The sequence below is a fragment of the Prorops nasuta genome, unplaced genomic scaffold (genome assembly GCF_024137725.1).
Source record: "Prorops nasuta isolate Cenicafe-Biocafe unplaced genomic scaffold, Cenicafe_Pnas_1.2 PNAS00010, whole genome shotgun sequence".
Lineage (NCBI taxonomy): Eukaryota > Metazoa > Arthropoda > Insecta > Hymenoptera > Bethylidae > Prorops > Prorops nasuta.
Genome location: NW_027116807.1, coordinates 4,075,508 through 4,089,663, shown reverse-complemented (window position 1 = coordinate 4,089,663; position 14,156 = coordinate 4,075,508). Strand labels below are relative to the sequence as shown.

At 34.9% G+C, this 14,156-nt stretch overlaps 2 protein-coding genes across 2 annotated transcripts; one reads left to right on the top strand and one right to left on the bottom strand.

The window, feature by feature from the left end:
- Nucleotides 1-4,611: 4,611 nt before the first annotated feature.
- Nucleotides 4,612-12,069, top strand: LOC136776838 (RNA-binding protein 5-like). Its single transcript, XM_066732719.1, has 9 exons — nt 4,612-4,796; nt 4,905-4,950; nt 5,474-6,071; nt 6,168-6,237; nt 7,162-7,235; nt 7,991-8,104; nt 8,185-8,932; nt 9,183-9,346; nt 9,401-12,069. The coding sequence occupies exons 3-9, from the start codon at nt 5,493-5,495 to the stop codon at nt 10,400-10,402; spliced, it is 2,751 nt and encodes a 916-aa protein (XP_066588816.1). The 5' UTR covers nt 4,612-4,796; nt 4,905-4,950; nt 5,474-5,492; the 3' UTR covers nt 10,403-12,069.
- Nucleotides 12,070-12,214: 145 nt separating this feature from the next.
- On the bottom strand, nt 12,215-13,944 carry LOC136776847 (beta-1,4-N-acetylgalactosaminyltransferase bre-4-like). Its single transcript, XM_066732736.1, has 2 exons — nt 12,804-13,944; nt 12,215-12,727 (listed from the first exon to the last, which is right to left on the bottom strand). The coding sequence occupies exons 1-2, from the start codon at nt 13,596-13,598 to the stop codon at nt 12,533-12,535; spliced, it is 990 nt and encodes a 329-aa protein (XP_066588833.1). The 5' UTR covers nt 13,599-13,944; the 3' UTR covers nt 12,215-12,532.
- Nucleotides 13,945-14,156: the final 212 nt, after the last annotated feature.

The following is a 14,156-nucleotide window of genomic DNA, read 5'->3' as shown; positions in this document are numbered from 1 at the left end:
TTCTCACTGATAATAAAGCACTCCGTAATTGACATTTAAAATGATTGTTTTCACTAAACCAATCTAATTTGATCAAATTGAATCAATTATTTCCAGCAACGATATCTGTCCTGGTATTAATCAGAAATCAAAATCAAGATAAATGGCCCAATTGACAAGAATTTAATGCCTTAATCAGAGTTTTAAAAGAAAAATCTTTATAACATTTAACTTTCAAATTGAAGGATATTAAATATTGAGTTAATTGTAATCCTAGCATTTTTTGAATACACTCTACACACACATTTATATCCTACTTAATTTTCATTAATACTTAACAAAGGAACCTTATTTATCTTAAGTTTTTACTTGTTACTGTAATATAATGTGCTGACACTGACTCAACTATAACTAGAGTTTTCATAGTAATTGATTAATCACAGGTATAGCATGACTGGAGTGAATTCTTTTTTACTTTATTATTTAAGTACTGTTTATAAGCTCCTATATTGATTTTTGTAGCAAAATAACACTCTGTAGAATAAGCAAATATTACTTTCCAATGAGTTTAGTTTTATTTCTTGCTGCTTTATCTCACATGAAAATAAATATTAATGTGCTAATTAAGCCATTTACCTTAAATCAATAATATATCAATAATTGATACAGGACTCAAAATAATATAAAAATTAGCATTTTAAGTGTGTGAGGAAAAGGGGAAAGTTTACAAAGTGGTATTTGCTCTATATTTGATTAAAATAAATAGAAGCAAAAGTGACTTACCTGAATGAGAAGAGAAAAACTTGGAAAAATTGAAGTAGTTGCGTGCAGAGTGCGCGCACTGGGTATAGGGATGTACGCAGGTACCGGAAGTCCCTCGCTGTTGATCAAGGGATACCAAAGGATGCTTGATACATATATTCCGAAGATATTTCACAAGCTGATCCTAATAGATGGTTGATGGTGTATTTGATGATGTGTACGATGATATTACTAATCAATCGGAACAGAAGAGGAACTAAAACGGAAAGAAATGAAACTATAGCGAAAGAAGGGAGCAGACAAGCAGCCAGTAGCTCTTCTACCCCTGGGCACGAGACGGAACTGACTCGCTCGCGAGTTGTTCCAATCGAGATGGAGTCAGCTATTCCTCCTACCCCACCCTGTACACCCCTTCTACTTGACTATACTCTTTCTCTCTTTCTCCCTCTCTTACTCACTCACTCACTCACTCTTTCAGATACACCCCAACAAACTGCACTCGCCCTATTCCATTTCACTGATATATCTCATATCCCTGTCCACCCTTCTCTCTCTCCATACATATATATATATATATATATATTTGTGTTAACTTATCTTTCTTTTAAATTATCAGATTTGTTTCTATAATTTAAACTCTTTCAATTTACGTTCCAATACTATCCCCTTACACTCTTTTCCAAAATATATTGAAAGTATTCCTGTGTTTATGGCTATTTGGATTTGCACCCTAATGGAGAATATAAGATGGTCCTCGTGCTCATCTTTCTATTTTCTTGCTTCTTTTCCACACTGTCATTGCGCTTTTTCGCTCTATCTTATGGATTTTCCAACTTACCAACGTCTATGGTCGTCCTCGTTTTCATCCTTTTCTCTTGCTCTCTGCTGCTTTACACCCCCAGTAACCATCTGCTCTCCTTCTTCAACCACTTGTGTTTAACTCACGACCCTCCTACTCGCTCTTTGCATTCGCAATCCAAAAGCTTCTAGACGTTCTTTTTTCTATGATCATATAGAATCGTCACTTCTTTCGATAATTTCACATCAAAATGTTTTTTAACACCAACGATTTTTTCTTTCCTTTTTCCTTTCCAACAAATATAATCTCAGTCACCAACTGCAAAAAAGAAAATTCTTTAATATACTACATGTATATTGTAAATCTGAATATACATCAATAATAACACTTTAAGATATCGTTTCGTATAAATATATACAAACTTGAAACTCAATGCTCTGAGTAAAATTGCCTAGACTGGGATAAGTATAATACTAATAAGAAGCTGAACTGTCCATGCAAAACAGTTTTAACTCGTTTCATCTCGCTTGCGCCCTACAGCTTTTTTCATCATTCTTTTTATGCTAAAGAATCTCAACTGGTTTAGCTAATGTTTTCCTCTGTTTTTTGCTTTTTTCTTGCCTTTTAGGGCTTTATTCTTTACAGTTTGAGCATCCACAACTTGGCCAGTTTGTCTCTTTTTGTCATTTCTGGCTTTGCTTGTCTGCCTGTATCATCCACTCCCTATCTCACACATATAAAGGCGCACCTACCATGCTTAATGTGTTATACTCCAACACCCCCCAGCCCAATCCTGTTTCTATCCCTCCTACTACCCTTAACCTTTCTCCCTCCTCTCTCTTTTACATAGGTTGTTCCATTTCTCATTTGCCCATTTACAGCTTTCATTAATTTTGAAACATTTTTTTCTCATCCTTTTTTTATGAATCTACTTTTATATCATACGTATGCTATACAAACACAGATACATACAAAGAAATATATATAGAGAGAGAGAGATCCCTTACCTCCTTGTCCCATCCCCAATGCATTCAACCCAATCCCTGTCTCTCGTCGAAAATCTCATCAACCATCCCCCACTCCACCCGTCATTCTAAAGCCCAGCCTAGCTCGTACACCCCCCCCCTCTCTCTCTCTCTCTCTCTCTCTCTCATGTACACATTGTTATTTACCTATCTCGCTCCCTCCTAAAGATTACAGCAGCCCGGGTTGGCCGATAACAGGGCGGTGGTCGTTGAACTAAGTATATAGACGAGCTGTCTGCGCCAACTTGATGCGCGCCGAAACTCGAAATCTTTTTCTCTCTCCCTCTCCCTTTCATAAGCCCAGGAGAGGCCAAGCCAAAGACACTCACACATACTCGTAGCAAAGCTACACACAACTCACACAGCTCATATGAGTGTATACAAATTCAAACTAACCTTCGTATAGCTTGCACAAACACGTCTCAACGAGTACCGACAGTACATAACCCCAAAAACTCGCCATTCATATACAAGTCCAATACCAACAACACCCTCTCAATACTACATTGAGTAGCAGGTAGAACTAGAGTCGCTTATATACATTAATTCGTATTCACTAATACTATCATGAGAAAATCCATGTACAGGAACTAATACCAATAAACTACACTCACACGAACATAACGTATAGTGGTGTAGTATCCTTACGGGGGAAGTTGCGCCAAAGAAGGTCGATTGGAGACTGGTTATGCGCAGGATGCTGCTGCTTCTTCTTCCTGGAGTTCTCCTATGTATTTCCTCCCCCTTTTAACCTAAGGCTTGTTCGCTTACAACCAGCTAACTTCTGCGAATTACAACGAAAAATCGTGAGCCACCACCCATTGCACTTTAGCCGCGTTTCTTTTAATTGTACTTTTAGTATAATATTATGGTATAGTAATTCATGTCTCCATACATGTAGATTGTTTGTTTATGCTCACAGAATTCACTATTTCTTAAACTGTTCACTCAAATTTTGGTCCTTTATCCTTTATAAACCCTCAACTTTCTTTCTTCGTCAAAGTCCATCTTAACCAAGCGTCTAATTCAAAAGATTTTTCATCCCATTTCATTAAATCAAGTAGCGATTTAGGCTATTTCTAATCAACACGCTTATTTATACAAAAGATTCCTCGATTTTTAATATCTCACTCTGGTTTTTATCATTTGAAACGCGTAATACCATTTATCGCATCTTCACTTTTCCCTTTCATCGAATTAAATCTGAATTTGACTAGTATGGTTTTTTTAAAAACTTGTTTTACTTTTTAACGCCTTTTGGAAATCTTTTATATTGTTTAATTTTGCTCTTTTGTATCAAATAGGATGAAATATATCATCTTAATTGTTTTTTTATAATTATAAGAGCTTCACTATTTTCTAGACTTTATATTTGCATTTATTTTTAATAATGCATATAATGTAACTTCCGGATGCAACATTTTTTAATGTTCTGATTTGTTAATTTATTTTAAATATTTTTAATCTGAAATTTATAGTTTATTGATTTAAGCAAACTAATCATAATTTTAAAATTATAAGCGTACCTTAATTGCTCATTACTTTTCAAGTTTATAATTTAAATTTGTTTGTGATAGTTTCTCTCACAATCGGTACTATATAAGATCCACTACAAGTACTACAATACACTAAAGTACGAACGCAATAAAAAACGTTTATGTTTATCTCAATGATTATTGTAAAAATTTACATGAAATTTTTCTAAATGCAAATAGCTAAAAGACTACGCAAAAGTTGTATTTAAAAACTGGATATATGTTACAATTAGGAAGATATACCTTCTCATTCATCCATAACATGAAATGTTTAAAGTGGTACACCCTATATTAGCACGTAGTTGTAAGCGAGAGCTTTCAATAATTTAATCTGTTTATATATATAAAATTTTCTTGAATAATAATTATAAACATTCTTAATTAGATAAAAAAGTTTAAATAATCGTGCAATTTAAAAGTATAGATAAATAAAGTAGGAATGTGTTTAAGCTTTAACACTACGGAATGCAAATATCCTTTGTATTTGGCGGTAAAAGTGAGATTTCATTGGTCAGCGCGGTCAGCGCCATCTTTGGTAAATGTTGGAATAATTTGATCTACGTTTACGTTCCTAGTGTTCCTACACAATTCCTTGACTTCGTGTTCGCCATCCTTTGCACTGCAAGTTACAAACTTATGACCAACTACCAAGCCGCCATATTTTACACAAAGAAGAGGATCTAACCACGCCATTGTGTGAGCCACGCTATTTTTCGTTGTTACTTATTACACAAAGTTCTTTAAAGATTACAATAGTAGAATTTTACAGTGTAAAATATTCATCTGCAAATATTTTTTTTGCAGCAATAAAGTTTGCTGTTGAAAGTCTCATTAAATTAAGCACAATCAGGTAATTATTTGGATCGGGATGGCATCTCTCAACTTGATCGTTGAATCATTCTATGCTATTCTAACGTCTGGTTATCCATGCTCAATACATTTTAATTCTTTAAAAACTAACATTCATTCAAACTTTTATTATTTATTATCTTAAGCTCTATACGTTCTTTTTCTTACCACATTCTTGTCTATGACTTTTAATTTAATATATTTTTTCAAAGATCGTAAAGTGTTTTGATAATTACGTGGTGTTTAATACATGTTTTATTACATATTTAAAACACTGTGTAAATTTTACTTGAGGGATTAATAAATTTGCTATATAGCTTTAATAGAAATATCTTTCATAATTTAGAAGATTCTCGATTTTATTGACAAGCAAGCTTATGTGCAATCACGTCCCAGGGCGTCTGTATATCATTTATCCACTGAGAATTTTTTAAAAACATTGACTATTAATTTTCATATATGAGCACAAGTAAAGCTAGTCTTATAAATTATAATTCCAGTTACTAAAATATTCTTTCTTTTAGGATCAATAGTACTATAAAAATGTACAGCAACAATATAGATCCATGGGAACCTGGTTATGGACCAGAAAGAAGAAGTCACAGTAATTCCGACTACGATTATCGTAGTGAATATAGCAATAACAGATCGCCAGAATATAGCGAGCACAGAGAAAATGACCATCGTGAGAGAGAGCTTCGTAGCCCGGACTACAGAAATCACAGAGGGAGAGACAGAGATCGAGAGAGAGACCGCTCTAGGGATAGGAGAGATAGGAGCAGAGATGAGAGAGACAGAAGTTACAGGGATAGAGAAGAACGTTATACAAGACAGAGGGATAGAGATTCTTCTGAGAGGGATCGTGATAGAGATAGAGACCGTGACAGAGACAGGGACAGGGACAGATCTAGAAGGGATAGGGACCGAGACCGAGATCGTCGGGGTAAGAGGGAAGAGAGAGACAGAGATAGAGATGACGATCACAGTCGTGAAAGTGCAGATTTTGACCATGATCATGGTCGGACATATGGTTCTTCAATGGAGGGTATCCACTACAAATCGCAATCTCCTAACAACACCATTATGATTCGTGGGCTTGCCCAGCATATAACTGAAAATGACGTAGGTTGTCAACTTAATGGCCTGTGATAGTGGCCATTAGTGAGTTGACTTTGATCAAGATACAACCCTGTTATCATTATGATGTGTGTATCACAGGTGCGGCAAGACATCCTCAATTGTGGTCTCATGCCAAAGGACATCAGACTGATCCGCAAGAAAGATACAGGTAAATATCCTATAAATTCTACCTCAAATTATCTCTTTTTTCTTTATTGTCTTTTTTTGTTTTGTTTTTGTTTTTGTTTTGGTGAATTTTATCTGTAATATAAAAATTCATCAAATCACATGGCAAGAAATACTTAGGAGCTTAAAATTTTATTTCGAGCTAATATGATAATTCATGAAGTTAACAAAGAAAATTTACCATAATTTGTTTGAAGAACTTCATTGAGTTTTTTAAAAATATATGGTACAATATACCTGGCAAAATTCATCAATTTATGATAGTTTGAACAAAGTGATGGTTCTTCAAACAATTAAGAGTATTTGCTGGTTTATCACAACAAGAGGTAAGTATAAACAAGATCAGGAGAAAATGATAGAAGAAAATTACGATACACCAGAAATGGAGAGAAAGAGCAGCACCGAATTTGAATTAAGAAACTATAAAAATCCACTAGATTTTTTAAACTAAAGTCTATAAAAGATTAAGTTAAAAAGCATTGAGAAGTTTGTTTTTATCTTCAAAAGATTTTCCTTTCTTTCTCTGTTGTTACCTTTCTCGTTACATCTCGCTAATAAATATAGAAAGTTTTTGATAAAGCAAAGAGGAAAGAATAATAGAAGGGGTCTAATTGGGTAGGAGTGACATTAGTTGTATAAAAAGTAAAAAAAAGAAACCCGCGGTAAATGAAACGTTATGAAATTGACAAGATTCGAACTCCTTAAAAAAATGGAGCATAGAATCCAGCAAAGTCGATCTTTGGGTAAGCAGGGAAAGCAAAAATGTCAAGCGACGAAGCGAAGAAAGACTTCGTTGAAAAACTGAGTCTGTCAATGGTTGGTGCTGTGATTGCCTGCCCTCTCAGAGTAGAGACACCCAGGCAAAACGTGGATTAACTCTGGATATGTGTGTATTTGCTCTGTATAGGTGCTTCGCGAGGTTTTGCATTCGTCGAGTTTAACGCGACTCAGGAGGCCGCACGGTGGATGGAGATGAAACAGGTAGAAAAGAAGTTCAATCCAGAAACCCAACCGATGCGTTGCTCGCGTGCCACCGACGCCCCGTGGCGGCTAGGCACGGTAACGCAGCCCCCTGGCCTGATCCCATGGCCATGGCTGTGCACCTATCAAAGGCTACTTCAATCTACCATACCTAATTATTTATTTCTATAGGATCTCCCCTCCCCCCTCACTTTGATGACAGTTTTTCACTCTTTATCATTTAATCGAGACTTTCACTAAGTTTTGAGATCGCGATCTTGTCTTTCCTTATCTTCGTCTTCCAAAACAGTTTAAGAACTAATCACGAAGACTCTAAAAAGGGTCATTCCAATCGTTTTAGCTAAATAGTTCAGTTCCACAAATAATTAATGATTAATGGTTTCAAGAGATAGATTGAAGTTATATGAATAAATCAGAAGTAAATATTAATAACTTGTGGCTTGTTTCTATAAGAATTATCAGAGGCTACAAGACCCCGGTCTTGCCTTGATAATCTTAAATATATGGCGATAAAATGCTCGGTATGAAAAGATTCTTTAAGACAAAAAGTGACAGTCAAAAGATATTTCTATATGTAATTAATTCAAATGTCGCGTAGAATGACCCGTAAAGATCCCAGTTTCTTTGCCGTTACATTCACAACGAGTATACGAGCTAGAAAAATCTAATTACGTCAAGCAAGAAGGAAGTTTACGGGTTAATCAGAGGCCTTAGGAAGACGCTGGACGGGATAACACTGAAATTCTCTGTTTCAGGGAGTACTGATGCTACAAGACCAGTATCGCGCTTTGATGCAATACAGTATACCCAAAGATTGTCATACGGATAAACCACCAGCTAAAAACACTCAAGATTGGCATTGCGTCAAAGTACGTGTATCTCCGTCCAATATATAGAAATAAATTCTAATGCTTTTTGTCCAATTCTAATATCTGATTTGTTATTGCAGTGTGGAGCACACAACTTTAAGAGACGCGAGACGTGCTTTAAATGTTCGGCTTCTCGCGCAGAAAGTGAAGAAGGTGGGGAAGGAAGCGACGAAATCAGTCCACATCCAACAAATACAGTTCTATTAAGAGGTTTGGATGTTTTGACAACCGAAGATTCAGTCCTGCAGGCGATGAAAACCCTATCGTCAATGCCAATTCGCAGTATACGGATTGGAAGGGATTCCTTGACCAACACATCGAGAGGAGTCTGTTATCTTGAAATGGGGAATGTCGTAGATGCGATGTACTTACATACCGCATTAACAAAGCAGGGACTTGTGGTCGACGGCAGAAAAGTCGAGATTGCTTACTGCAAGCTCCACCAAGTCAATAATACGAATGCGTGGAAAGGTAATGATAATCAATCGCAAAGGTACACGCTAGACGATGTTGCCCAGTTAGCGGAATACAGTGCCAACTTGTACGCAAAAACTCCAGCACAAAAAGCCCATTATCTTCAATACTATACGCAATATTATCAGAACCAGATCATTCAAGGCACGGCAATCACTTTGCCATCTCTTAATCAAACTGATCGAGTAAACGCTGCGGCTGCAGTTGCACAATCTGCGATTCAGCAATTGCAGGCGGCCAGAAAACTTGGGGATGCTGATGAAATGAAAGGTAGACCTACACCAACAGCACCCTCAAGTACTTCCCTAGCAAGTGGAAGAGTACCAGCGCACGCAAACGATGGTAAAGTATATTGTAAGTATAACAATAATAATTTCATAAATACTTTAAATCTAAAAAATAAATTATTATTTACTATAATACTAGACTGAGAGCCAATATTACTGGGTCTATTTATTTTTTTTGTATTCTATACTACCGAATTAACGCAATTAGTTGAAATATACAAGCATATGTGTTGTCTCACTTTAACTTATTACACTACTGCAACAGTACATAGCAATAAGCAGATCTACAATTTGTGATTTAATTTGATTGGTTTCAGCTGTACCTGACGTCAGTACGTATCATTACGACGAGTCCTCGGGTTATTATTATGATCCAAGCACAGGATTATATTATGATCCTAATTCACAATACTATTACAATAGTCACACTCAGCAGTTCCTTTATTGGGATGCCGAGTCATTTTCCTATCAGCCAGCAAAAGTAAGTAGCACTGGTTGATTTTTCTTATATTTGCTATAAAATGTAATTTTACAGACAACTGTTCCTGCTAACCAAGCATCAGGAAGTGCTGCAGTCGGGAGTGCCTCAGTAGCGATAACAAGTGCGGAAGGTACAAGCAGTCAGTCGATAATTTCAGCCGCGGCAAGTGCAAATCTAGATCCGAACGATGATAGCAAAAAGAAGGACAATAAGCAAGACAAAGTCAAAGTAGCGAAAAAAATTGCTAAGGATATGGAAAGATGGGCTAAAACGCTGAACCAGAAAAAGGAGAATGCTAAGAGCAATTGGAGCTCCGAGTTCTCCGGTATCGATGGGAATCAGGGCCCAGGAAGTGGAGCTGCTGATGCTGGATACGCAATTCTGGAAAAAAAGACTATAGCGAACGCCTACCATGAAGATGAAGATCCTAATGAAAATAATGGATTAGTTGCTGCTTATGGTGGAGGCAGTGATACCGAAGAGGAAATAGAGGACGTACAACAGGAGGAACGACAGCATACAGACTGGAGTAAACTTGCCTGTTTACTTTGCAAAAGGCAATTTCCTAGTAAAGAGGCATTGCTTCGTCATCAACAATTGTCGGACCTTCACAAGCAGAACTTGGAAAACTGGTACCAAGTTCGAGGTCTTGATCCGAATGATCCCCAGCAGAGAAACAAAAAGTATAGAGATCGAGCTAAGGAAAGAAGAGCGAAATATGGCGAGCCTGAACCTCCACAACCTAACAAATTAAAAGAAAAATATTTGAAAACAAGGGTTGAGGAGGCTCCCGTGTCTTATGAAGAGCCCACGAGAGCCGGAATAGGATCTGACAATGTCGGAAATAAATTATTACAAAAAATGGGCTGGAGCGAAGGAATGGGACTGGGTAAATCGAATCAGGGTCGTACCAGCATTATCGAAGCAGAACGCAGAGTATCCACTGCTGGTCTAGGAGCAAAATCTTCATCTTACAATGCTTTACCAGGAGACACCTATAAAGATTGTGTGAAAAAAATGATGTATGCAAGATATCAGGAACTTTCAGATACGTAAAGTGGACCTACTAATTATTTGGATGTTTTGTACAACAGCATTAGAAAGGATTTTCCATGCCATTGCTATTCGCTTCGTGTATACAAGCACAGTAATATTGAGGTCTTAAAGTGTAATATACATATGCATTATGCATACTACTAGCGTTATTTATCTCCACCTTTTGCCACTTAATGGCTTTCTCGTATACATATATAGTTACACATTCTCACTTGGCTGTCACTGTGTTTAACTGCACGGAGCGAGTATGAGTTTTGGAATCTTGCGATCTAATGTACATATAATTGGAACTTTCGCTAGTTTTATAATAAAATTAGAGTTGGGCAAAAAGCAGCACGGTCTAGCCTGCTTTTTTTATTATTAATTCAAATTTTGCTACGATTATTTTTGAGACGTAAATACTTAATTCTATCGTTTTATTTTATAACGCACCAAATCTTACCTCGCATTGTTCTCTAGAGCGATAAGATCGACTTTGTTGCCTGTAAGATATTTTTATATCTATTTTCTGTTTAATGCTTGGAATGTTTTTATCACTGTAAATTTTTGTATTGGAAATACGATAGGGTGATACGTCCCAAAGAATGAACAGGAATACTAGAAATCAAAAATCGAATAATCATGTGAACAATAGCATCTGAATTAATTAAAAGATCTATTGTGCATTCCCAATCAGATATTTAAGTTCCATAAATCTCGTGCTTTTTACCTGGCTAATCTGTTCGATAACTCAGTTACATTTGGTAAAGTTAATAGTCACATTAGTAATCCGTTGATGATTTGTTTGTAAAGTTGTTCAATATCACACGTTAAATCGCATAAGCTTTTTTTGTAAAAAAAAAATGAAATATATTTGAGATTACAGCTTTTTATTATTTTCGTCGTGTTAGACGTTGATACAATGACATTTTTCATGATACAAACACATTTTTACAACCTTTCTCTTAATATATACTATGCTTTTCTTAAGTTCACGAAAAATTCATGTACTGCAGAAGAAAAAAGAGAAATAAATGTAAGTAACTATCAAAGAAATAATATTGTTGTGCGCTCAAAACCCACTCACCCTATTTTCTTTGACGAGAATATTTAATAATTAAATTTTATTGAATTATTAAAAACCGGAATTTTTTGCACACGAGGATTTAAATTGATTACACACTATACTGTAAATTCTTCCGGTCCTATGATATTAAGAAAATTCATTCTGTGGAAAACTGACTTCATTACATACTTATTTATACTACTAAGATTCTATACGTACTATTGCCCCTTGTCTTAGAAAGAATTAAATTTGTTTGTGTAACAGCAACTATAGGAAAATAACATTTATGCAATGATAATCTATGATCTACATATTACATAAAAGAAATGCATTTTGACAATATAATCAGATATAATAATAAAACGTAAACCTCTTAGGAACATTCTCTTATTATTGTTTCATTACTCTTATAAAAGCTTTGGTAAACAATCAGGTCACTTGGAGATCAAACTTTTAGAGCAATAAATAATAATACTGAAGATAGCTGAAAGTAATCTTTATATAAAATTCTATAGTTAAATTAAATATATCAGTTTGTTAAAAGCAAGTGAATTCAACATGTTTAACACCTTCTGATAAATGTAACCTCCAATTACTAAATAGCAATAAATGTTTATTGTTTATTTCTAACTTTTATTTTTAGAGAATACCAGTCCTAAACTAATGATGTTTTATCTTTCCTTTAATTAGCGAACGTTTCAATACTTCATATACAAATACAATATGTACAATATACTTCTACAACATCTGTGAATATATTGATATGGTTATTTGATAAATTTACAAGAAAAATTTATAAAAAATTGTCTTGTATTATATATATTCTTTTAACGTTGATACGTTTTTCATTGATTCAGACTCATTGATTTTCTTAATATCAATAATAATATTTATTTAATTGATTCACCCATAGTTGTTGTAAATATATTTGGCGTCAGCTTTAAATTTGTGATAATGTGAATATCAAAGCCTCAAACATCTACTCATAATGTGAGTAGCACACACAGCTTGCAATGAAGATTTAAATTGCAATTATTTTTATTATGCATTTAACAGCAACAGCATTGAAGCTCAAAATAATCACATTATACATCAGCTAAAATCCACGAATAAAGTGGACGCAATTTGTGATTAAGTACTTTGTACTCTAGATTGCTAATCCCATCAGTGTCATATCTCCTTGCACCAGTCTCCAAAAGCTCTAATCTAGTATTACTAGGAGGCTCTTTTTTATGCATTAGCATATAATACTGTGCTACATCAGGGCCAAAACGTGTAATCTGTAAAGAATTCATTAGAGAATATTATTTTCATTTGTATTAATTAATAATGAAATTAATAATATAATATACAAACCTGTAATCCTCTTGCTTGCAAACGGCTGTAAAAATCATCATCTTCTCCACCCCATCCATAGAAAACATTGGAAAATCCATTAACTTTCTCAAACTGCTTACGAGTTAGTGCAATAGCACCTCCAAACAAACCAGTGTAAGGTAAATTATATCTAAAAGTATTCACACTAGAACTCATGTGCCTGGGCATCTTTGTGCATGCATAAATATTATCTAAATTCTGTGGGATCAAGTCAATGTCTTGAAATATAAAACAGTGAAAATCATTGATTTTAGTTGCCTCTGCATATCCAACATTGAACAGTTTAGCCCGATTAAATTCTCTCATTGGGCTCTGTTCTATAACAAATATCCTGTATTCAAGATTTTGAGCTTGCAGAAATGGATGGATGTAATTCATAAAAATAGATAGCTGCGTTTGCCTGTTACGATAGGGCAAAATAATAGCTACATTGAACAATGGGTGACAGTTAAGAGGTTTCCACTGTCCACCTGGCAAAATACCAAGTCTGCGGGCCATCACTACTGGATCTTCCCTAGGATGTTCTTCAGGATATAATAAATGAGTTCTTCTACTGCCAATGGATATTGTGCAAGAGTTATCTCTAGGTGAATATGGCTTTTCCATTTCATCAAAAATATTTTCACTCTTGATAAATGTGTAATGTGAAGCAAATCTGGCTGGGTGGAGGCAGTAGAATAGAACCAAAATTGTTGTCACCGTATAAGATAATCCTCGTGCGTACTCATAAAGGAATGCCGTGAACATTTTTAAAATATTTAAAACTCCTCTCATTCTAACCTTAATTCTCTTTCATCAAATGCATATAAGACTTGAAAAATCAATCACCTTAACTTTGATGATTACTTAACGTGATCGTCATTTTTAACAAATTCAGATTACAACGATTACATGCTCCTGTTATTTTAATAAAAAGCATAATTTTGCTCTGATCGTGTATCGTAATTTATTCCTTCCGATCGCTTATCCTTCTCTGCAGTTCGATTTACCTTACCTAACTGGGATTTATAACCCATTTAACAAAGAAATTTGCAGCGCAGGCGTAATTGACCATTGTTTTGTTTACTTTAAAAGATAATTGATAGAGCTTATCAAAATCCATCCTATATCAATCACCTTATTTGACTTGACTACTTGACAATTTACATAATAGTACTATGCACGTAAAAAAAAAATTGTAATGTCTAGTAGTAAGTTTAAAAATTAAACTTGACAAATCTAATGTTAATTATACCATTGTTTGAAATTCAATTATATTTTTATATTTGAAGTTATTTCACAATTAATGGAACCATTCATTAATTTGCATTACTAAAATAATTAGCAACATAT